We start from the raw sequence: 24945 nt of genomic DNA, 5'->3' as shown, positions 1-24945 counted from the left end.
TTTTTAAACACACACACAAAACAAAGGGCATACAAGCAATTTATGTGGTCAAAAAGTATTGCTTCCCACATGCATAAAATAGCCAAACATCTTACAGATTTGACACAACAGACTGCTTCGTGTACAGGAAATACAGTATACTTATGCAGCAAACAAATAACATTAAGACATGCATCAAGTTTAATATGTTGCATTTATAATCAATGCATATAATTGGACGTTGATACTGAAAAAAATTAATAAAATCTCCACAGTTAACTGCTTGTTGTCTACAGGTGGTTGAGCTGGTCCGTGCTCCGGTTGTAAATGGGGTTTTGGAGTATGCCATCTGACAGGGAAACAACGGAGAAGTAGAGGACAGCGGTTGAGTTCTTTCATCTCGAACTGGCCCACGGACGAAGTCAGCACTCACTTTTCTTGGCTTTCTTCTTCTTCTTCCCAAAACGTGCTGCTGCAAAAACAAAAAGTCAGTGAATAATGTAACAAAAAAAAAGGCTATTTATTCTCACGCGCAGATAAATAATTTTGACAGATGATACAAGATACATTGAACACATTTGAGAAATACCTCCGTGGGGATTCTCTGGAGGAGTTGACGAGGCTTGTTGCCTACTGGTTTCCCCTTGGTTAACTGTGTAATAAAATACGTAAAAGTGAATCTTGACAGCACTGAAATGACAGCAATATAATAAAGGGTATTTTACCGTAATAATGCTGACTCAGTCTTGCTTGCCGTAATCTGCTGAAGAGTTCTGGAGAGGTGAGACTGAGTTACTCCAGTTTGTCACCACGAATAAGACAAAAGAGTCACCAATAATACAAACTGCAGTAATTTTACTGAATACTAAGCACCTCTATGAAATCCCTGTTTTGTTCTCTGAGTGTCCACCCTCTCAAATTGGTTCAAGTTTGGATAAATCGTGCTTGCAGTGGGTTGAGTCCTCTCTGGATCGGGCTGGTCTTCTATTGGATTGCGATAATTTCTGCTGAGGTCACTCTGCCGGCCGGATGGGTCTTGGTCATCATTTTCTGATATTCCCCAAAACATTTTTTTTTTTTTAGAAAACATTGACTGAGACAAGTGAGATGTTTCAGTTGGGATGGACAGAGACGTGATATTTATTTATAAGAAGGTGACTGAATAGATGGCATTGGTAAGAGCAGTGTGAACGCACCATAAACAAGAGGACCGTCGCCCCCTCCTGGAAGGAAAAGGAAACACGTTGCAGTGACACGGGTCAAGAAAACATATCAGAAATACCCCTTTGTCCTCCTCAACTCGTGCATCACTTCTGTGTGTGTGCTTGTGTTGTTACCGCTCTGCTCTTGCTCTACTGGCACTCTGCCTGCTTCCTCAGGTGCAGCCCTGGCGTCTGCTGCTGGGACATTATACCGTTAGACTTGAAGGAACAGTTGAACATTTGGCGAAAACATGTTTGCTTTTCTTGCCACGAGTTAGATGAGAAGATTATAATCAACTTGTGTTCTTTTCTGGCAAGAAAGAGAATTGACACGTTTCCCCAAAACTACATATTCTTTTGAAGGAAATGTGTGTATTGCTGTATGTGTGTCTCTATTCCTGTGCATGATACATCTTTTGAAATAATTTAACAGATGCAACTCTTCGTAAACAAATGTCCCCTCGTTACTGGCTGTGATCAAGCCGGCTGTACTGTTACTCTTGTGCTTTAATGTAAAGGTATACTAAATGTTAAACCATGACATTATTGCTTACCCTCAGTGCCTGCACCTTCAGGATTGCTTGTATTGTATATTGGTGTGTTGTAACAGCACACTGAAATAAACCAAAAAAAATGAAGTTTTTAAAATAAACCAACCAATGAGCTCACAAACCAAACACTTTGGACTGAGAGTGCCGGACTGGGCAGGTACTCACATATGCACTTCATGAAGCAGTAGCCCCCGATGCTCAGCAGGGTGAAAACAGCCACGCCAACACAAATATAAATCCATAGCATCCCCTCTCGGCTCAGAGCACCTGCACGGTAAGTTGTGGTTTTTACAAAGATGCATTTCACAGGAAACTCTAGCCCCCTCTCGTGTGTTTGGCCCACGAGGTTTTTGAGACCATGGAAAGGAAGGGGGCCCCATGTTTCTGCAGAGGCTTTCTGCTCGGTGGTGAGGAAGCATGCGTTCAAACAGAAATCATCTTACCTCCGACAGCAACCAACTCCACTTGGAGACAGTCGTGTCCCTGCTTACAGCAATAACGCCCCAGGTCAGAGTTTTGAAGCTCATCGATGCGGATGGAGTAGTCCCCCTCTGAGCCCCGGTTGGGGAACACTTTCACCCGACCGTACCTGTGGTCCAGGAACTTAATGCGACCCTCGGATGTGAGGTGGACCAGGTCCAGCCCGGCGGTGTGGGCCCACGACACCCGGCCGAGGCCACTTGTTTCAAAGATGCATGGGAGGAGCACAGAGGAGCCAAGCGGAGCGCTGAGTGTCTCATAGACATCTGAATCACAAGAGTTCTCAAAGTCCGTCTCTTCATCACAGGACGAGACAAACACAAAGAACAAGATTACATTTTAGGTCGCTTATCTCAATTAAACAGTTCAATTTATTCCTCCTTATTACTGCAGATATTAAAAAATGTGATTTCTAGACATCTTCAAATTAATAAATGGAGTAAATGTAACTGGACAACAATTATAACGACACATTAAACATAAAAGCTAGAGAATATAAAAATAATAACTTCTTAAAGACACGGAATAAAAACCAATGAAATCTACGATCTGCCCCAACTGTAGGAGGAGGGGGGAGATATAGTTTATATATCGTTAACAATATATCAATATAATACATACATTATAGTCAACTAATTTGTGTCGATTGCCGAGCTTTCAAAACGATTTCTAAGCACAAGATTTCTTAAAATCAAATAATTTAAATGTAAGTGAACACACAGTTAATACAGCAAAAGAGGTGAAGTTGTATTTATGGAACGTTTTTATATTATTAATATTTGAATTTTCAAATTTCCCAAATAGGCCTTACCATTTGAAGACACGCAAATAAAGCACAGGGCTAAAAGGACAATCCACCTGTCGGCATCCATCGTCAGCGTCTCATATGGTGAGCAGTAACGCGGCGAAGCTGTAAACTAAAACCTCTAAGCATCATGGGACAAAACCACGAGACCATCACAGTTCATTTAGTTATACACGGAAGGGTTTTGACGTCTTTCAGTTTCACATGAACAACACGTGTCATTTTTAACACGTTTTAACACAGTTTGAAATTTCTTTCAAAACTGTTTGCTCGTTATGTCAAACATAACATTTAAAAACAATAAATATTGATCTTTTTTTATGAACACATAGAGGATCGTGACAAAATGTCAGTCTCCTCCAGACCACTTCCTGTTGATGCTTCCGGAGAAGGGGGCCTTGATGCAAGGTCGAGGAGCCGAGCGGAGCGCTGAGTGTGTGTGTCTCACAAATATCTGATTATGGATCACAAGAGTTCTCAAAGTCCAAACACAAGACAAACACAAGAACACGTTTAGGTTGCTATGCTCAAATGGTAATAAAATAACCAAGAGTACAAACTCTTCTTCCTTATTTCTGCACATATTCAAAACTCTGATGTCTCGACATCTTAAAATATTCTGTCAGGGTTGAGAATAAATGAATTAAATATGATATTATTCCAGACATTGAATAAAAACATAATATAACATTGAAACTAGTCAAAACATTATTGCTTTTGTCTTGTTTGGACTAAACTTGGTAACTAAACCTGGTTGTGTTATCCAGCCTTGGATAAAAGTACATTTTATTCTTCACAAAGATCAAACTTTTTAATAATACATAAAGTCTGGAGATATTAATCTTGTGAGGACCCCTTTCCCTGGTTCTTCTGGTTCTTCAAAGGATCTGGGTTGTCAGCATCATGAGCCACACAAAAGGACACACACACACACACACACACACACACAGGCAGATTCCTAAATGTATAGATAGATGTGTTACCTAGTGGCCAGAAAACATGGTTACTCAGACATCATATCTATGTCCAAAAGCACAAAGTAAGCCTTGAGCACAGCATTCGAGAAAACTCTGAGGGACACCTAAAGCAAAACTGAATGAAGCATCACAAATCAAAAAGTACAGGATGTTCTGTACCAAATTTGGGGGACGATTGCTCAAACTCGGGCATAAAAAAAAAAAAAGGACAAAACAATTCAAAATGGAAGAAAACGACCTAGCTGGGATTCATCTGGTCCAATAATTATACATGTATTGTTTCCAAGACTTACGGTTAAAAAGTAAAGTAAAAATAAATAAATATATAATGGTAATCGTGTCAAAACACAAAACAAAGGACCACACCATTGGGATGATTAATGTTCATGATATAGACTCAGGGTCTCCATTGAATGCTGTGGTTCTTGTGCCTGAAAGGGAGAGAGAGGCAGCGAGAGAGAGAGAGAGAGAGAGAGAGAGAGAGAGAGAGATTGAGAGAGAGAGAGAGAGAGAGAGAGAGAGAGAGAGAGAGAGAGAGAGAAGATCCACTAACGCGCTATGATGCGCATGTTCATTGTAATCAGTCGTGCCTTTTAAAATAAATATTGAGAGCTCCCCCCCCACCCCCCCCCCACCCCACAGCCTGAGAGGATGTATGTGTGTGTGTTCAGTGGACCACTCCTCATAACTATGCAGCTGCAGGATGGCCGGGAGCTTCTACAAAGGATGCTTCCTCTCCATGTTCGACTACAAGACGAAAACATTCATTGTCACCAAAAATAAGAGAGTTGGAGTTTTGTACAGACTTATTCAGTTATCCATCATCGGTTACATTATAGGGTAAGTGTGTGAACTACTGCCGCGGCTCTCGCAGTGCTTTTATAATGCCTTAATGCAAATGGTAGCCTAATTATTATTAATATAGAAATGCATGCTTGTGAGGATTTTATGTTGACCTGATCACATGTGTAGCTTATGTATTTTAAATTGCCTCAATGAATGAATGCAGCAATTGATTAATTATGTTATACCACATGTACAGGCTGATGATGATGATGGTTACAAGTTAATGGGCTCTTAAGTGACATTTGACAAATTGACAGGATGGGTTTTTTTAATACGCTAATAATTGTGACACAAAGTTAAATACAAATAAAAAGCTGTAGTTAGCAGAATCTAGTAAGTACATTTGACTTGTGTAGTCACATGTGCTTATTTATAAGAACAAAAGTGACATCAAATGTATTTTTATAATAATGCGATAAAGTATAATATCAATAGGCTACTTTTAAGGATATTATGATCATAGTGATACCACTAAAAAAATAAAACATACTGTTAAGTACAAACTGACATGTGGTATGAGGGGCCGTTTAGGCCATATCTATTGAGACACTCTCACACACACTATTGAGACACTCTCACACACACTATTGAGACACTCTCGCACACACTACTGAAACACTTACACACATACTAATGAAACACTCGTACACTCACTATTGAAACGCTTGTACACTCACACTTACACATACATACATACTCTGTAAATACTCTTACGCATACATATGAGAAACACACACGCATACATATATACTTCTGTGTCATATACACATACATATGAAATGCTTACATGCATACAAGTGAAACATGTATACGTATCTATCTGTTTTCAGTTATATGTATGTATGCTCTTACATGAGGATGTGCAAGCGTCTCACATGTATTCATACAAGTAATTTCAGTAGTGACCGTGAGAGTGTTTCAATAGTGAATGTACAAGTGTTTTAGTAGTATGTGTGTAAGTGTTTCAGTAGTGAGTGTAAGAGTGTTTCAATAGTGAGTGTACGAGTGTTTCATTAGTATGTGTGTAAGTGTTTCAGTAGTGAGTGTACGAGTGTTTCATTAGTATGTGTGTAAGTGTTTCAGTAGTGAGTGTAAGAGTGTTTCAGTAGTGAGTGTACGAGTGTTTCAGTAGTGAGTGTACGAGTGTTTCAGTAGTGAGTGTACGATGTGTTTCAGTAGTGAGTGTACGAGTGTTTCAGTAGTGAGGTGTACGAGTGTTTCAGTATGTGCGTGTGAGAGTGTCTGTGCGTGTGAGAGTGTCTGAGCGTGTGAGAGTGTCTCAATAGTGTGTGTGAGAGTGTCTCAATAGTGTGTGTGAGAGTGTCTCAATAGTGCGTGTGAGAGTGTCTCAATAGTGTGTGTGAGAGTGTCTCAATAGTGTGTGTGAGAGTGTCTCAATAGTGTGTGTGAGAGTGTCTCAATAGTGCGTGTGAGAGTGTCTCAATAGTGTGTGTGAGAGTGTCCTCAATAGTGTGTGTGAGAGTGTCTCAATAGTGTGTGTGAGAGTGTCTCAATAGTGCGTGTGAGAGTGTCTCAATAGTGTGTGTGTGAGTGTCTCAATAGTGCGTGTGAGAGTTGTCTCAATAGTGTGTGTGTGAGTGTCTCAATAGTGCGTGTGAGAGTGTCTCAATAGTTATGGCCTAAACGGCCCCTCATAATGTGGCACTGTTCCTATTGCTGAATGTCCACAGGGACCAAAACATGATTCGTACGTTCCTTAATTTTTCAACAGCGACAATAAGAAAATAAAAAATGACACACTAAACAGGATGCTGTAAACAAATCTTTCTGCCATTACAATCCCCCCCCCCCCCCCCCCCCCCCCCCCCCCCCCCCCCCCCCCCCCCCCCCCCCCCCCCCCCCCCCCCCCCCCCCTCCCCCATTGCCCCACAGGTGGGTTTTCTTAAGCGAGAAAGGCTACCAGGAGACGGACGAGGCCATCCAGAGCTCTATAATAACCAAACTGAAGGGAGTCTCAATGACGAACACCACTGAGTCCGGTGTGCTGGTGTGGGGACCGGAGGACTACGTCATCCCCCCACAGGTGACAACCTTTAGCACCAATGTGTACAGACTGGGTGAAAGACACACACGCTTGTGGCTAAATTAAGAAGGGAACTAAACTTTCAACGTCTTCCCTCGCTTTTCTAACCGTTTCCCGGTTTAAATAAACATAAAACAGGTTACCGTGATAACTAACACAGGGTAGCAAACTGGTTTTGTGAAAGTTGCAGGTGCAGTATGTATGTATATATATATATATATATATATATATATATATATATATATATATATATATATATATATTCACTGAGAGGGGCAGAATAGCCAACGGAGGATGCCCAGGGGGGTCATCGTGTCATGATGTCACCATGACAACTAATTCACAGTGTTCTCTCTACATCTAGGGTGAAGCTGTTCTGTTTGTTGTAACCAATTTCTTAGAGACGCCAAACCAGAAGCTGGGACACTGTGCTGAGGTAAGAAGACAGAACACAGGCTCTTTCAGCAAGCTGGCAAAAAAATTAAATAAATCATGTCTTGGATCGTTGTTTTCATTTTTGATAACGTAACACCTAATGATCAGCTTATTACGCAACGTGGTTGGGAAGTTGTTCACATAATTTGTTATCCTCCCCATTGAAAGAAAACATCTAAATCCATCTAAAAGGAAAATTGTAGATATACATATATGAACAATGAGGAATCTGAGATCATCTATTTTTTTTTGCCAAAATATAGCAACAAACGAGTAAAGTTTCTATACGCAACGAGAATGTGACCACCTAGATCTACCACCTTATCACTGAGACTGGACAGTCGGCGCCTACTGTATGTCGAGTTAGCTGTGTATTAAAGATGAAACGTGAAAATAAATATGGCGTGTGTGTTTGAGGCCTTGCATTGAATTACACGTTTATGTCCAACTTCAGGATACTAACTGCTGTGAGTGCTAGCTGGAGGGCATGATGGGCAGTTTAGACACTGTGTTTAATTAAGACGCTCAGTTTCGAGTTTTCCGCGGCCAACCGTGTTTATTTGAAGGCTACTTTATTTACTCTCCGCCGCTTTGACGCTTGATCATCCGGAAACTATTTCAGCTGGCTGTGTTTCAAAGACACGGTGGTGGCTGAGGTTGGGCAGAAATGAAAAACACACATAAACGGACACTTTAATCCCCCTTAAACGACATTTTGTTATTCCACATGAGCCAATCAGCGCCCTAGAAACAACCACTAAACAGTGCAATGTTGCCGGATGAAGAAGACACTTGCTGTAAACCCCCTTAGACAATTGTGAATCATCGGTGTGCTCTCCTGATTATTGATGGCTCGCACTTTGTACACAGCACTTAGTCATAATAAATGATTTTTTAAACTTTAAAAAAAGTCGGACATCTCCACCTCCTTTCTATGAGTGTGTGTGTGCGCGTGTGTGTGTGTGTGTGTGTGTGTGTGAGCCAATCATAATTTCTCTCCACTATATCTTAAGCTTTCCAGAGGGATCCTGGTATGTAAACTCAGCCCCTCTTGGTCTCCTGCATCAGCCAAGAAGAATAAAGCGAGCACAACACCGCCATAAAACCCGTCTCTTCAAAATCGCTCAACTTTCCTCACTTTTCTTTTCTCTAAAGTGTGCATACGGGTCTTTTAAGATTAAATCTTCTTGAATTAGGCGTGCTTCTAAAAGACATGGTTCGTCTGTGACCTGAGAATTAAAAAAAATCAAACATATTTCTTGAACCTCTGCCTCTTTTTTGTCTGTGGTCGTAAGAGCCTCAAAGTGCTGGACGGTCACTGTCGAGATGACGATGACTGTGAAGAGGGGAAGATGGTGGTGGCTGGTAACGGTAAGGAAGAAACACCATCGATTTTTAAAATCGCCATTAAGTTGGTCGGCTCAGTGCCATTGTGAAATAGGATTGGGGGACTTGGTTCAACGAGTTTATTCTATCTCTCTCTATCGTTTTTCAAACAAATGCAAATGAATGCAACACACATTGTAGAAAACACACGGGGTTAAGATAGGGATAAGGAATGCTCCCTAGTGGTAGTTTGTTTTTGTCTCTTTAAGTCTAAGGCACTGCCTGACATGACATTTTGATTTGAAGTGATTATGTATAATTCATATGATCCATATCTTCGCAACAGGAATTCAAATGCAGTGTCTTTTCACATGCGTTAAGCCGTGTGACTTGTTCTTCTGTTTCTTTTTCCTGAAGGAATTATGAGCGGCAGGTGTTTGGGAAAAGACGAAAACTCAACTGGTACCTGTGAAGTCTACGGCTGGTGTCCCATCGAAAGGAAATCCGAACCACAGTGAGGGTTCAATGCAGTCACATAACATCTCTCCTCGGGTTAAACAAAAATCCTGAAGGCGAAACCCTTGTTGCAAGAGTCCCGCCTGACAATGACGTATGTCAGACAATTACCCAACGGTCTCAGTGCGGGATGACACACCTAAAATATGTGGAAAGAAAATGAAAAGAAAAAGAAAAATCAGTTGAACAAACCAATGACACTACAAATCAAGAATCACCTTTAAGTCATAGTGACATACTCTATGTGTTATAGAAACAAACAAATGCGTAAGTCTGACAGGAATCAAGACAAAGTCAAATGTACCCAAAGTATTCATCAAATGTGTTGACCTATAGTGCGTATCAGCCTGAGCCTCTGAATAGGCTACACAACGTATTCCCATGCAACAAAAAGTCCTTTTTTTGTGCATCAACACATGACACTTTCCGCTTGTCACATGCATATAGTCTATTCAAAATAAACGTTTGTCTTCATAGGGAAACTAGTTGGTTAAGTTTATGAAAAGATTGTGAAATCCTAGTGAACAAAAGGCACATACTCAGCGACTTGACCCGGCCTTATATCGACATTGCATCTAATTTAAGAGGTAACGTGTGAATGCTACGGCCCCGCTCAGCTGTTCCACTAGTCTTAGACATGAGTTAGTGACCCCTCGTCATTTATGCCCCTTATTAAATTGTTTGACCTAATTACCAAGTTATTTTCTATGAAAAGGTACAGAATGTGTGGCAAATAACTGCAATTTCTTCATTACAGAGGCCCTCTGCTCTCAAACGCTGAAAACTTCACCATCTACATCAAGAATTTCATCCATTTCCCCAAATTCACGTTTTCAAAGTATGTCACTCTCCATAATCTCTCTGTGTTACCACTTTGGTTAACTAGAAACAATGAGCAGTGCACTCACATATACACGTTTCTTTAATCGGAGGTCAAACGTTTTTGAAACGACGGACAACTCCTATTTGAGGAAATGTCGATTTGAGGAGGGGCTGCACCCCTACTGCCCCATCTTTCGCCTGGGTGACATCACCAGACTTGCTGGGTACAACTTCCAGGACATGGCCACATTTGTAAGTAAAAGAAAATGTGACAACAAAAAGGGGGAGAGAAATTCGGAGGATGAGGTAAGGGCAGCTACCATTTATTATTATTAAAACAGATATATTGTCTATTTTGTCTATTTATTTTTCAAGTATATTTCATGGTTTTCTTTCTGAAAACAATAACACTGAAAAGGGAGTTAAGCAGCCTCCTGTACCATCATTGGGAGATATAATATATATTATATATATATATATATATATATAATATAGGTGCATCCTTAAATGTTTACCGGCTCCAATTCAGTCGACATATTTGTCGGTACAGCTTTCCACCACAAACATTTTAATAATCTGTGCAGAATGTAAACGTATATTAGGAAATGCTAGGAAGTACCACAGAAGAAAAAAAAGATAAATATTTACATGTCTGCTTATTGAGTGAGTTTAAATGTGTTGAAGGAGGCCACCAGTGTGGATCTGCAAGAATGCAGTTTAAAGATGTGCACCCACCCCATTTCTTATTATGCTTGATTGACATGGTTCCCGAAGACGCACATGATGAAATTAGTATTTCTTGTCTTTTTTTGCAGGGTGGCTCCATTGGCATCATGATAGAGTGGTACTGTGACCTCGACAAAGGCAACTCCAACTGCCATCCGCAGTACCGCTTCACTCGCATGGACGTCAGCATCACCAAGCAGACCATCGCAGAAGGGTTCAACTTCCGGTGAGGTCGTCTCGGTCTACGTTACAATGGTCACGCGCACAAAATACATTCAAATTATTTATTGTCCGAGGAAATAATGATCCCAACAGTTTAATTGTATTCTCACTCCTCCAATGTTTCCCTTGTCATCAGACACACTCGGTACTTTAAAAATGCCGCAGGTGAGAGCTATCGATCGCTATTCAAAGTCTACGGGATCCGATTCAACATCATGGTGCACGGAAAGGTAACCGCATTTTTAAAAAAGGGTAAATGCATGAAATATCTTTTTTTGTGATTTGTTATAAAGACATTTTTTGGGGGGTATTTCTGCTGTTATTTATAGGCCGGGAAGTTCAGCATCATCCCCACAATCGTAAACGTTGCTTCGGGGATGACTTTGATAGGCGGGGTAAGTACCATTTAAAAAATACTTTTTTAAAGAGAAAATGCTTTTAAAATAAACGCTGAATAACACTTCATCTCACAGGGAGCATTATTCTGTGACATGGTCCTCCTCTACCTCATGAAGAAGGGCGACTCCTATCGAGAGAGGAAGTTTCAACGATTCAAGTACGAAAAGCTGCACACGAGTACAGAAGTAGAGGTTTCTTTTTCCATGTGGTCAAACATCACAGCACTGAATCAGATCTCAACCTGTTGTTGGCTAGAGTAATTAATGCTGGCTTGTCTGCAAAAATTAATACTAATCTGTCTCTGTTCCACAGAATGAAGAAGTCTGAAGACAACGGTGTGGAGGACAGAAAGGGAGCCACGGAGCATGACAACCTGACGTCTTAGTTTGTCATATGATGGTTATATTGTACAACCCAATTAAAATGAGACACAGCTCTTGGTTTAATAGGTTTAATCTTAATGTGTTTCAAGATGCGAACTTGCCTCTATTTTTAGGAATTTAAACTCAAATTATGAACACATGTTCCATTCACTTTTATACCAGATTTCAGCAACATGGCCTGAAAACAGGTGATGAAACAGGTATGCTGACTCTGATATACACATATACGAGTTATTACAAGGTTTATATGGACTGTAAAAATGTAATTTAAACAATTTAAATAATTGTTTAGACCACAGAGTCCTCACACAGTGGCTCTGTGTTTATGCTATATCACTGAGGTGGTTCCTCGCCTTCTTCTGAGAGGAAGAGCGTTTATGCTCTTTGTATATATATATATATATATATATATATATATATAGTGTGTATATGTTAGTCACACTCGCAGAGTGACTCAAGGGACAAAACCCACTCACACACAAGGAGAACACGCTAACTTCACCCAGACAAGTTAGCGTTTACCTTAAATCGATCTCCATTTTAATCTCTACATTGATTATTGCTTGATTTGTGATGTTGTAATGTTGTTAATTTGAATTAAATGTATACCACATGATTCATGAGGTGAACAAAGTACTTTTGTGTGTTTTGAAGACATTTTAAGCCAAATCCATGATTTTTATTTATTACTAAACTTAACAAATTAGTGTCGGAGCGTTTTTTGTTTAGTTTAATTTCAATTGGAGAAAATGTGTTTCTTTCCAACAAAGTTGAGAGTGCAGCTTAGTTGTGTGGGAATGTCATTTTGTAGGAGACATCATTGGGGGCCCCGCTGACTCTCTACATGTACACCTCTGGTCACCACGTGGTCTGTGGATGGTTGTGTGACAGTTTGTGTGTCGGCTTTTCTCCAGCACGACTTTAACAGTCCTTGTTTATATATTGTATAAATGACAAAGTGGTATTGAGCTGAACTCATGACACTGTGCCAGCGCCAAGTACACATTCAGACCGCTTAATTGTGTTTAAGGGGACATCAGTGGGCTGGTAATAACAATTAAAAAAAAATTGTTATTCTACATAACAGAAGATGCGATTAAAGACTTGTTTTCCCCCCCATTGAAATTAAAACAAGTAAAACATGTTCTTTGTTAAATTTGTTCTTTAGGGAAAAAGGTACCAAGTAAACATCCCTCTGGTATGTGATCTCAGCCTGAGGGCACTGTAAGATTCGTGTTCAAAGCTCCGGGTCCCGTGGCCGCAGGAAATTCAGGATTCGAGTTAAAGTTTAACAATATTTAATGGCAAAGATAATACTCATGTAGCGTTCACGATCGTGGGGCCAGAAAGGAGGAACTCTCCATAGACGGAGTGCAGCTCCCAGGGAGCAACAGACCGGGGCTGTCTCGAGTCTCCAGACCAGTAGAACCATGTCTCCAGACCAGTAGAACCATGTCTCCAGACCAGTAGAACCATGTCTCCAGAACAAATGCTCGGCTATTAGTCTGGTCATGCAAATGAATTCACACCTAAAGGTTAGTTCCATTGGTCAGTTCAAAGGATGCCGCAGTTCTACTCGCTACGCCAATTAGTAAACAGGCGAGGTCAAAGCTCACTCTTCCGGTCAAGGACAGGAAGTTCCCCTTCACAATAAAACCCTATTATCCTGCCTTCCGAATAAAAACAACACATTAGGTTTCAATCGGCATCCATTTTAACTATTGTCTAAACAATAAAACATTCATTCATTCTCATGCATCATACAGTTAATCATTACATTTGTCATTAAAACAGAATAATAAAACAGTGATCCTCTCTTATGTTTCACAATACATTCCTCCAGAATATTCCTCATAATATCCCAAATTAATTATCATATCTTTCTTTATGTATTAATTTAAAACATAAACTTCTCTTATCTACATGTGCAAATATATATAAAATCCACTACAACCTAACAGCACTCATATGGTTTCTCTGGCGGTTCTGTAACAATGGAGGTTAATGTAATTTACTAAGTGAAATAAACAACCGAGTGACTCACAACTGTAGCTGTTAGCTGAGTGCAGATTCAGCTGCTTTCACAACAATAATAAAGACAGAGATAAAAGGCAGTAAAAACAGCAGAGCTGGTTCCCAATTCTCTTTTAGATTTCCAGGATGTTGTCAGTGATGATCTCGCTGGTATGACAGACAGGGATCATCTCTAGAAAACATCACAACTTAGAGTCAAGTTTGCTAGTGTTTACCAGACCACACTTTAGCCCCTTATTCCCGTGTTATTACCGAGGCTAATAACACCCACTGTGAGCTACCACAATATAAGTTAAAGCTGCACGTGGTACCATGTGACATGACTTGGGGGAGTGTTGCATCGTTTCCACAAAATAACCAAAAGCAGCGTATTCTAAATACTTTCAACGTTAATGTGATCCTGAATATAGATGGCAATGTTTTGGAGGGATCTCATATATTAACTTGTAGTTCATTCTTAGTTAAAGAAAAAAAATAGGAGAATATTTTTCCAGGACATTTTTATTTTTCTCTCATTTTCCTTGTGTTTTCAAGGTCGAGTGTGGAATGTTTTGTACTGCAACAGTTTTGTGATTGGTTGTAAATGGGCGTACACATATGTTGTGCTTCACTAAATGAAGATACTGACAAACAAAAACATTACGTCTCCACGTGGATGTTGCATGTATTAGTGTGTGTTGCCCTCAGCCTGCTTATTCCTTCACTGAAAACAGGTTGAGCTGAGGGACAATAAATCCCCATGCACAAACTGTCTTGCACTTCTCCATTGTTGCCTGCAGATGTCGCTAAAGAGCAACTTCCAGTTGTCACCCTCAGAAACAGAGGCTGCACTATAGATGTGTGACTATGGTCTGTACATTTACTTATACAAATTATTTAGAGGTACAAACAATTCAATTTAGCCGCTGTATGAATATAATGCAGGCCAGAAAGACGAGAAGACCAAGATTTAGTTATTTCGATGTAACGTTTGCGATGTTTGTGACATGCATACTTATATTTACGTAGTTATTTAAAGCCCAACAGTTTACGAAAAGGTTTTCTTGCCTAAACTGAAGCAGGTGTTTCTGGTCTGATGTCACAATGTTAATTAACCACGTGTTTACTGTGCATATCCAAGTGGGCTATAAAGGTGCGCCACAGGGTCTGACAAAGAGTGGGAATGAGAACGCGTAGGAACAACGTCTACATGTTGACCTGCTGAAATCTAGGATGTGATTTCTTATAATGTGGTACAATCTGAATATAAACTTAGATGTCCGACATAAAGTGAATCTCAGAAGCGTCATTAATTGCCTGCAGGAGAGGGTTTAAAGTAAACTTATCTCATCTTCTCGCACAACATGAAGAAGATTAAACAACTCCTTTTTTTGCTTCGTCTTTTCTCAAGGACACTAGAGTTCAAAGGAATTAACCGGAATATCACACTCAAGGAAATGCACGACCACAGTTACAGTCAGCATGTGGTGTGTCAGTGCCAGTATAAAAGTGCCAGCGCGGGGGGTTCATCCACATAACATCTGACAACATGAAGGTCCTGCTATACGCTGCTGTGCAGAGCTAAAGGTGAACGAACTTTGGTTTATTTCAAATTCTTTGCATCATTTTTACTGAAGCACAAGGTCAGATTTACAAAATATGTAGGTATAATGGGACCATTTGATTTGATCCCTGATGCGTTACACCTGTAGATGTCAAGGGGAAGGAAAATACCTGTCAGTGATGGTGTATTCCCGATTACTAAATGCTGGCTACTGTCTTCTTCCCAGTGTTCACGCTCTGACGCTACACCTGTCGAGATGAGGAGGACAACATCTGTCAGGAGGAGACAGACTGCCTGACATCCTCTCACTACTGCAAGATGCATGGAAACAAATACCCAATTTGGGTCCATCAAGGCCTCAAGTGACTTCATACTGAAGGGATGTCAGATCAGGTGTAAGAAAACACACTTCAACCACGAGTCATACACAATGACACACAGGTGCATGTCGCCTGGCATTCACTCATTCCATGGACTTTGATTGATGTACCTTTTTAAATCTTTTTTCTTCTTCTGTTGTTCAAATAACACAAAGACGTTGGCACCTGATCACAAACACAATTATCAAACCACAATGAACTGACTGAGTGAATAGAGCGGATTCAAGATACTGTCCATCATCACAGATCATTCCACTGATAGCAAATCATACCCTCATTAATATATAGGTAATACATGTTAATCTGTCCACCTGTTCCTTTCTTTACATTAGAGCAGCTCAGCTGTCAGAAGTGGATGATTGGAAAGCGACCTTCACACTTAATGTGTTACAGGTTAACGCACACATATTGCATGCCAACGCACACATATTGCACATGGAATGAGACGGAGGTGAAAAATGAAATCACTGCATCGAGAAAACGTCATCATCGGTTTTGAGGGACTCTCCCCAAAACCCCAAAATATAACAACTTTCCATAATTTAGAGGAATCATTTTTTACTTCTGAAGAAGCCGGTATGTTGCACAAAACCACATTTGGAGCATGAGGGAAAATATGACTCTTGTTTGCTGCCCGCACAGGAAAGAGCTGTGGCTGGGGCTCGGTGTGCTAGTGATGACTACACGGAGGAAATATATATATTATTAAAACCCTTGCTGTCTGTCATCTCATATTTAATTTTTTTACTAAAAAGTTTTCTAAATAGTGCCAGTGGATATAAATGATGATGATGAAGAGGGGGACTAATTAGACATCTTATGGGCAGCGGTGGAAAGTAAATGTACTCCATACTGAGGAGGTATTGTATTTTACATTAATATTTCTATTTTACGGCACTTCCAAGGTCTGTTTAAGGTTTTACTGGACATAAAAAAACACATCATAAGTTGATCAAAATAAACCAGTTGTTTCCGTTGGGCTTGTAATTCATGCTTAGTTGGCGTTTTTGCATCCAAACACTGTTTTCCTAAAAACAATAACTAAAATATTGTACACAATTGTTACAGCTATAGCTCCACCAGATAAAACAATATTTACACATTGATCCACAAGGATGAACAATACAATAATGTCATCATTCATCAGTCACAGGGGAAACCTTTTCGCAGTATTCTTTTTTTCATTTTGTTTCATTTTGCTGTTAAAACCTCAGAAATATAAGATAATAAATGCTTTTTATTGGGTATTTTAACATTATTCTTCTGGTACTTCGACTGAAGTAAAAAATAAAAATAAGTATGAAATACTTATTTCACCACTGAGTGCAGGTCAAAAAAAAAGAGCATGGATGCTGAAAAAAAAGCGTCTCTGCTATAAAACAGTCATTGAAAACAAAGACTGCCTCTAGTTGATCCACCGCTGGTGGGCCTGTTGTCAAGAGTGAGTTCTGCAGCTGGGAGAGTAATGGTGGTCTATCTATTGGATTAGTGGAGGGATTTCACTGTGGTATTAATCTGAGAAGACAGCAGGCGACCCGGGCTGGGCTCACGCTGAGCTGTTGTGTCTCTCGGTCGCTGGCTGTCACTCAGCACGCTGTTGCACAGCCATCGGACGCACCGACACACAAGCAGCCACTATGAACCTTTTCTGCTTTTCGCTGGTAAGAGACACACTTCTAATGTATGCGTCTACCTAACAAGCTGTGTGTGTGTGTGTGTGCGTGTGTGTGTGTGCGTGTAGCTGATGGGGAAGATAACTTTACCCCCTTGATGCCAATGTGAACTTGGCCATATACGCAATACATTACAAATCTGTAAATAACAGCATAAGCAATTCAGTGTGAGGGAAATATGAACATGTGTTGTTTTAACTGTGTTTCAGCCTCTAAATAAGCATCACGTGATCCAGGCAACTGTTACTCTACTGAGGCTCATGGCTGTTCAGTCTTTATTGTCATTTTTAATCATTAGAAATATCCTTCTGATATTGAGTTTGTCTGAACAAAATGTAAAACAATACTTCTCTAAACTGCTCTGCTTCATTAGGTTTTCATCAGATTCACCATGGCTAATGCAGTAGTACTACATATGCATGTTAAAGGCTTTTAGTTGACGCTTTCATGGCTCTGAGCAGAAATAAAGTATTGATAAGTGAAGCGATCCGGGGTGAAAACAAGTGTGTGGCTGCAGCTGTGATGCTACACGTGGGCACGAGGAGAAGTTAACGGACTGTTCTCGAATGTTGAACAATAAATTCAGTAACATTACCAAAGTCTTGCTGCAGGCTTAAACCGTGATTGCACTGATTGTCCTGTCTGTTGCTGTTATTCCACCTCACCTTGTTTAAGGACTTCTTGTACACACTCATTCCTTATAAATGCATGTGTGGTTTGGTGTACATTATACTGTGTAAAATACACAACATAAAACATGCACCTAGAGAGTCAAGTTTTATGAACACGTATCAAGAAGGATAATGAAATGACATGATTATATTGATTACACAATTCAACATACAATACAATAAAGGGAGGCGGTATTAAAATATCTGCAATGAAGAAGATCAAATACAATGCAATGCAAATGTGAGTATATGCTTGTGTAAAAAACTAAATTAAAACCTATAAAAGCTGATCTTATAAACCGATGATCATTGCGACCCCAAAAACGTCTTCCTTTGTTCCCACTGCACATGCTCCTCTGCCCAGTAAAGAGATGAGATGTCCTCCCACAGACAAGACGAGATGGATGAAGAGATACGTCGAGTTACACGTTCCTAGAAGGAATCCAAGCGAGCGGAGCACATTTTTAATCCACATTGAAAATCTGTGCATGAATTTCCATCCTCCCACCACCATCCGCGGTTGACAAGCACATTTAATAAGAGCTTTGGAGCAGCATTATCTTTCCAGTCATATCAAATCCTCATGTCTCTATACTTCTGATGCTCTGCTTTCTCGTATACATTTCGATAGGTTTTCTTGGTTTTACACTCTGCAAACAGCCATTATTGAAACTTTAAAATGTTCCTTCCTTCCCACTGACATAAAGTATGTATATGTTGCTTGATATTTGCACACCATGTGCTTCATCAAAAGTATAATCAGACTTAATTCAATAGGATGACTGAAATCCATTCATAAATCAAAGTTCAACTGTCTAACAGCTGCGTGTCCGTCTGTCTGTGCACACCAGGAGGGGTCCATGGACAGCCTGTATGAGGCGGTGCAGAGCTCCAGTGACGGCCCCCCGCCGCCCATCCCCAGCCGCTCCTCCAGCCGTGCATGCAGCCGCTCTGCAAGCCGCTCCTGCAGTCCGGCGGTCCTGCTGGACGACAACACAAAGTGGCGCGGCTCTGGGAGGTCTATTTCTATGGTGAGCCACGGCAGGCACACGTGCACGCGCGTCTTCAGGCTTGTGAACGTTGGGGCCACGTGATCACAATCAACTCACGATCCAGATTGTATTGGGTCACTTCTCAGAGGAATTGGGACTTTTTTGACTTCCAACAGGCAGATTGTAACTATACAAAATAAAGCTGATTATGAAATGATGAACAGGGCCAGTGGACAGCTGCTGTTGAAGCCTGACAATTGATTCCCGGCCTGGGAATACAAATAATGCATTACTCAAATTTGATTGAATATTAAAATGCGTTGTTTTCTTTCAGGAGATGCCTCAGATGCAGGGCACCAACTCAAATCAAAAGAAGAGAAGGTGAGCTGGACAAGTGAGACGCAACCCTGCTCTGGCATTAGTGGCACCAAATCACATTGGTTTTAGCTCACAGGAAGAAGAAAAAAATACAGACAATGAGATTGTACTAAAAACATTGTAATCTTTCTGTTTCTTTTGTTTGATGTTCGTGCAAAACCGCAGAGAAAATCTGCCCTGCGAGCAAAAAGAGCTTTACTATAGAGTAATAATATGGCTTGAAAAGCTCCCTGTTTATTTTCACTTGGGGGTTAATGCTGTAAATCCTTCCTGCAGCCCGAGCAGACCAGCTCTCAAGCGATGCGCCTCTCCTCATTCTTATCTTCAGTTCATCTGGTATGCATGTCAATGCAATGCTGTGTCTTAAGAAAATGGGTTGGCAGCCCCATTAAACCCCAATTGAAAAGAAAAAAAGCTTTATACACTGTGAACTGTTGAGTTTGATTGGTAGTGAATATTTGAGAAGCCGTGCCCATGCGGACTGTTGTGAAAGCAGAAGGCAGATTATAGCTTTGGGCTAGTTGGACTAAGCGGATTAAAAACCCCACCTACTTAAGAGCCCCCGGTCTCCTCCACACCTTTACTCCCCCGGCCTTACTGGGAAAGAAACCTCTGCACCATATCAATATCTTTTTGTTCCGTTAAGTGACTGGAACGTAGTAAAAGAAACAATCATATCAGTGGGATCGTTGTGGTTTCCTGTCAAACTAAAGGTCGAGATCACCAATTAAGAGGCGACTGTGATCAAATATGCCTTTGTTAACTTTACTTTCAGAACACACATATCCAAATCTGCATCGGATAACGAGACACTGGGTGAGTGCAAACAGTTTCCTTTGTGTTACAATACAATTCAACTGCATCGTAACCCTAAAGGAAGACTAAAAATAAGTAACCCTTTTTTTTTTTTTTAAAGCTCCTAAAATAAATTATGTTTTGTATTGTGTAGATTAAAACCTCGAATAAACTACAAGGCCTGTCTGTCTGTGACTCAGAAAACAATTTCATTCAGTGTCTCTGTGGCCGCCCCCCCCCCCCCCCCCCCCCCCCCCCCCCCCGACCTTTTGATTTTAAATCCTCAATGTTTGTGATTTGTCTCCCTTCATGGCAGATAACCCCGGCTGTAATACTGCAGTTTGGCAGCCCGCCAAGAGCCGGGAAGATTTAGTCCACATCTCCAACAATCACAATGAAGGTAAATAGGAAATAAATAGGTTTTCGCTCATCTATATGGAACAGTTCATTTGGACTCTCAGCATGAAGCCTGAGGACATGTCGCTTATGGGGTCAGATTCTGTACACGCTGGGTTCAACATAAGAATTGTTACCGCACTATTGAGCACATAATCATGTTACACAGGCCTGCAATGACAGGATGTAAAAAGACATTATGCATTTTCTTACTGCTGGGATTTGCACTTAGGTGGAGACAAAATTATCAAAACAAATACAAATACTGGCTTCAGATCAAATTTGTCCCCCATAACTTCTGTTTTTTAATGTCCAGTATGAACAAGAGTGATTACATAAAGCAAAAACATGTTCACTATTGCTTTAAGACAGAAGTGAACATGTCCTTTAATCCTTGGGACTTCCTGTAGTAACCTCTTCTTGGGGACATGTTTTTTCTCTTGGTTTTCCAGTGTTTCACTAACCTGATGATACATATTGTAATATGTTGTGTCCCTCTAGAGACGAGGAAGACAAAACACAGAACAGAAACCAAAGAAGTGAAAGGAGCTCATCATTCTGGCACAAAGAAAAAGGAGAAACCGTCCTCAAGCCAGGTAAAAATAAAAAAAGCTTCACCGCAGTCATTCTCCGCCAACTTTGCAACAATGGTCCGGAGAGGGTGCTCCGCTGCCCTCTGTGTAATCTCTGGTTCACATGGCAGGGAGAGATGTGAAAACAAGAGGAGGACTTAGAGGCCTCATGCCAGGTCACCCAGTGCCCACTCTGACTAATTCCCATCACAGTGAGAAGCAAACAAAACACAGCGTGCCAGTAGTGGATCAGCAGCAGCTCCCAGTGCCCCGCAACGCGCTGCTAAAAGAACCAGTGACCCAAATGGGATTGGGTAGAAGATATTGTATCTACCCTTTTTTTTAAAAAAGTCACTACAGCCAAGCTAGCGCCTCTGTGCGGCTGTATTGAGCTAAATGCTAACTAGCATGCTAACATGCCCAAATAACATCGCTAACATGCTAACGTTAAGCAGTTAAGTGAACATTTCCTAGTTGTTGCAAACTACAGATGATGATGATTGTTTTATTGTTCCAAATAATATATGATACAATATATTGTCCACATAGGAAAAATTGTCTTGGACTCAAAGACTGTACACATAATATGACAACATATCGTCTCATAAATATGACACAACCAGATAAGAATAAGCAACGTATAGTTCCATACATGTATTTCATGACCCCTGCATCATATCATGAGTATTTAGGAGATATTTGGTCATAAAATGAAGCACTGGAAATGTATCTTTTGACCTGATGATGGTGCTACATGGAAAGTAAAGGGCTCACCAAAGTCATAACAAAATATTGTGGGACTGGATCACATTTTCTGGCACTAATTTTTCAATTAAAGACAAAAATGTCAACCTCATGGTAGCGGGGCAGTGTTCGAGACCGGAGAGACCAGAGACACGGAGGTGCCACCTGGCATGGCTGAAAAAAACTGAGCTGTGCGACGCGGGAGTTGGGAGAGAAGAAGAGATGTCGCAATTTACAAATGAAAGTATTCGCGTGCCGTGTGTGTTACATCTTTTCAGAGTGTCCAAGCCAATAGCGCCGCCGCAGAGTCAAAACCTGCTGTCAAAAGAAACCAAAAGACTGGAAAGAAGCCGAGTGGAAAGAGCGGAAAAGAAGGGTCGAAGAAAAGTCACAACTCAACAGGTGAGGCAACAAAAAGGGGGCGATAAGGGTCTCCGACTTTTCCTCTCTGACCTCTCTGACCTCAATGACTCAACACCGACGCTGTGACTAAACGTGACTCATGCTTACAGCATAGAGGAATTGACCTGTGCCGGATTTTATTCAAATGGGGCAACTCTAGTTCATAACTTTTCTCCTCTACTTCTGCTTGTCAGTGTTGCAACACCTTCAGCGTAGATGTCTGTGGTATATGACTATAACACAGGTACACACAGAAAGCTGCTTTCTAGCATAACAAGCATCTGTTCAAACGACACGTTGGGGTTACAAAAGGCAATTCTGCATATTCCCTCCTACTCTATTTCCGGTGCAATGTGGTTTCCTTCATCTAAGCTGTTTCCATTGCAAAACATATCTTCTATGTCTCTATTACTGGTCTGTTGGGAAGTAAATGTTTAAGAGACAAAACAGCATTTCCTTCCGTGACTCGCGAAGTCTTGCATGTAGTTTTTTGGTGGTGGTGTTACAACAGCCGGCAGCAGAACTATGAATCACTCTGCATCGCTGTAACGACCGGCTTTGCTGCAGCAACACCTCAACATGACGCAGGTGTCTGACTATCGACATCCCTGAGATTACACCTGCCAGGAAGTTGTCGAATTTCCGTTTTTTTCATTCATATTCTCTTCTATTGCTCCTCTCGCAGTGCACTCCCCACCATGCGCTATGAGCCCACCCATGGGACCTCACCATCTGGACGTGTCATACAGGTCAGATAGGAGGCCCTACCTGGGCAAGTTCTCCACCCTCCCCGCTCAAGAGAACGCAACCCCGGGCCGATGCACAGACATCGCCACCCTCCCTGGTGGAGCGACTCCCACCCACACCCACCACCAGCGCTGGAGCAACCCGGGCGACAGCAGTCCCGTCTGGGGGTCCATCCAGCACACCTGCCGCAGGCCGCTGACAGAGTATCGCCTTTACTCCCATGACTTCCCCAGGTCCCCTGAGAAGGAGTGGGAAGGAAGGCAGCAGCAGCAGCAGCAGGCGACGGCCCTGAATGACAGCTTGAAACGGGACTGTAAACCTCCGATTCCCCCAAAGGTGCCACGATGCATCACAGAGGTGGATCTGTCGGAACCAAACGTAAGTGTCAACTGGATCTTGTGTAATTTGGAGCCCATTAGTTAGCCCTTGAGAGAGATCTGATCTGGGTTGTGTGTGGTACGTAACCACAGTCAGTGTATTACCTACAGCAAAGAAAGCTGTGGACGGCGACATCCGCGAAACACATTTTAGACACTTTAAACACAAAGGCAGACCCAACATATGAAATATCAGTTTATGTGTATGATATATGTAATATATTTCCACCAGTTTACTTAGGAGACAGCTGTTTCTGTCGAGGAATTAAAGTTGTATCCATCTATGCTCTAGCCAAAGCCTCCATGACTCCATTGGAAAAAAACAGTAATCTCGCAGAACACAGTCTAACCCTGCCTCGATCGGTTGCTAACACCACACCACAGATGCAGATTGACCTGAAAGGTCAGTGCCTTTGCGTGAACGTCACATCTCTCAAAGCACAAGACCTCTGCGGATTCCCAGTGAGCACGTGCAGAGGGCACCCTGTGTGACACAAAGCAGTTAAAGCTTAACGTGACTTGGGGAGAAAATAGATGTAAAGGATGATCCGGTGTAGAGATTACAAAATCCCTATGGATCTATAGTGTCGTTGATTCTTGGGGGTAAAATGTCACTTTATTGGACATGAAGCCTCTTAGGAGTAATTGATGGCGTAGGCTTTGTACTGCATAGCTCTCCGTCCATTCTCTCTGCTCATATTTAAAAGTAACCGTTGGCCTGTTAGCATCTGGTCAATCAAGTATCTGAAGACATTTCAGATCCTATATGAGATTCTAAACACTGCATACTTTTACAATGTATACTATAATGCACATTTACCGCAAATATTATGCTGTATTCTTTTTTTTAAATAATTTATTTTTATTCAATCCTCTTTATCCCACTTTTATTTTCACAAATCACATTGATAATTCAGAGGACCCTCTCTAACAGTGCTTTTAAATATATTTAAAATGTAGATATCTGGGGCCTCTGAAGTAATAGATTAGAAGCCTTAATCTGGTTTGAGGGGAGTTTAAGGTTGATTGCAAGCAGTGGGATTAGGCACTGGTTTGGTCTTTAGATTCCCTTTTTAACAACTGATTGAAATCCCCCGCGATGTAAACACAGCGGTGAAATCCCCACACGGCCTTCAGAGGAGAGTAATGTCGGATGCTCCTGCCTCTCAGATTCAGAGACGACGCCGTGTTTCTACGGTTACAGGTAGTTATTTAGTGAACAATCTACTGTTGAAGCATCTCGTCTTCATGTTTTAGTGTTCCTAAGACAAAGTAATGAAATATATTCAAAGTAATGAAATATATTCATATATATATATATATATATATATATATATATATATATATATATATATATATATATATATACATATTGAGACTAGAGGTAAACCAGAAAGTGTTTCGACACTGCTGTTCCTCTGTCATACACCCGCACTTCCTCAAAAGTATTCACCCCGCATTAAGAAATGACTGCATAAGAAGACATACTGCAGCATCATTTACCATAACCAAGTTCCCCATTGCTATT

The 24945-nt window shown here is 41.0% G+C and overlaps 3 protein-coding genes across 5 annotated transcripts; 2 read left to right on the top strand and 1 right to left on the bottom strand.

Moving 5' to 3' along the window:
- Positions 1-26: 26 nt before the first annotated feature.
- On the bottom strand, positions 27-9306 carry LOC117741538. Of its 2 annotated transcripts, none has more exons than XM_034548625.1 (12): positions 9112-9306; positions 3024-3138; positions 2176-2508; positions 1898-1999; positions 1736-1795; positions 1317-1379; positions 1176-1202; positions 853-1029; positions 705-752; positions 569-631; positions 413-451; positions 27-328 (listed from the first exon to the last, which is right to left on the bottom strand). In XM_034548625.1, the coding sequence occupies exons 2-12, from the start codon at positions 3082-3084 to the stop codon at positions 270-272; spliced, it is 1032 nt and encodes a 343-aa protein (XP_034404516.1). In that variant the 5' UTR covers positions 3085-3138; positions 9112-9306; the 3' UTR covers positions 27-269. The 2 variants fall into 2 exon arrangements, with proteins under 2 accessions (XP_034404516.1, XP_034404515.1); XM_034548624.1 differs by having other exon boundaries at positions 1317-1376; positions 3024-3122; positions 9112-9305.
- LOC117741536 (P2X purinoceptor 5-like) lies at positions 4645-12329 on the top strand. 2 transcript variants are annotated; one of them, XM_034548623.1, is made up of 12 exons: positions 4645-4834; positions 6734-6884; positions 7249-7320; positions 8615-8690; positions 9063-9159; positions 9919-9999; positions 10094-10235; positions 10799-10935; positions 11068-11161; positions 11261-11326; positions 11405-11487; positions 11643-12329. In XM_034548623.1, the coding sequence occupies exons 1-12, from the start codon at positions 4698-4700 to the stop codon at positions 11713-11715; spliced, it is 1209 nt and encodes a 402-aa protein (XP_034404514.1). In that variant the 5' UTR covers positions 4645-4697; the 3' UTR covers positions 11716-12329. The 2 variants fall into 2 exon arrangements, with proteins under 2 accessions (XP_034404514.1, XP_034404513.1); XM_034548622.1 differs by having other exon boundaries at positions 10094-10289.
- Positions 12330-18874: 6545 nt separating this feature from the next.
- On the top strand, positions 18875-24663 carry LOC117741812. The gene is made up of 7 exons (XM_034549039.1): positions 18875-19045; positions 19341-19387; positions 20160-20200; positions 20496-20579; positions 21077-21171; positions 22170-22293; positions 22979-24663. Exons 1-7 carry the CDS (start codon positions 18875-18877, stop codon positions 23461-23463), a joined length of 1047 nt encoding a protein of 348 aa, XP_034404930.1. The 3' UTR covers positions 23464-24663.
- The last annotated feature ends 282 nt before the right edge of the window (positions 24664-24945 follow it).

This window comes from Cyclopterus lumpus, chromosome 13 (genome assembly GCF_009769545.1).
Source record: "Cyclopterus lumpus isolate fCycLum1 chromosome 13, fCycLum1.pri, whole genome shotgun sequence".
Taxonomy (NCBI): domain Eukaryota; kingdom Metazoa; phylum Chordata; class Actinopteri; order Perciformes; family Cyclopteridae; genus Cyclopterus; species Cyclopterus lumpus.
Note: the sequence above shows the minus strand (reverse complement) of the source record. Positions and strands in the feature narration are given on the sequence as shown.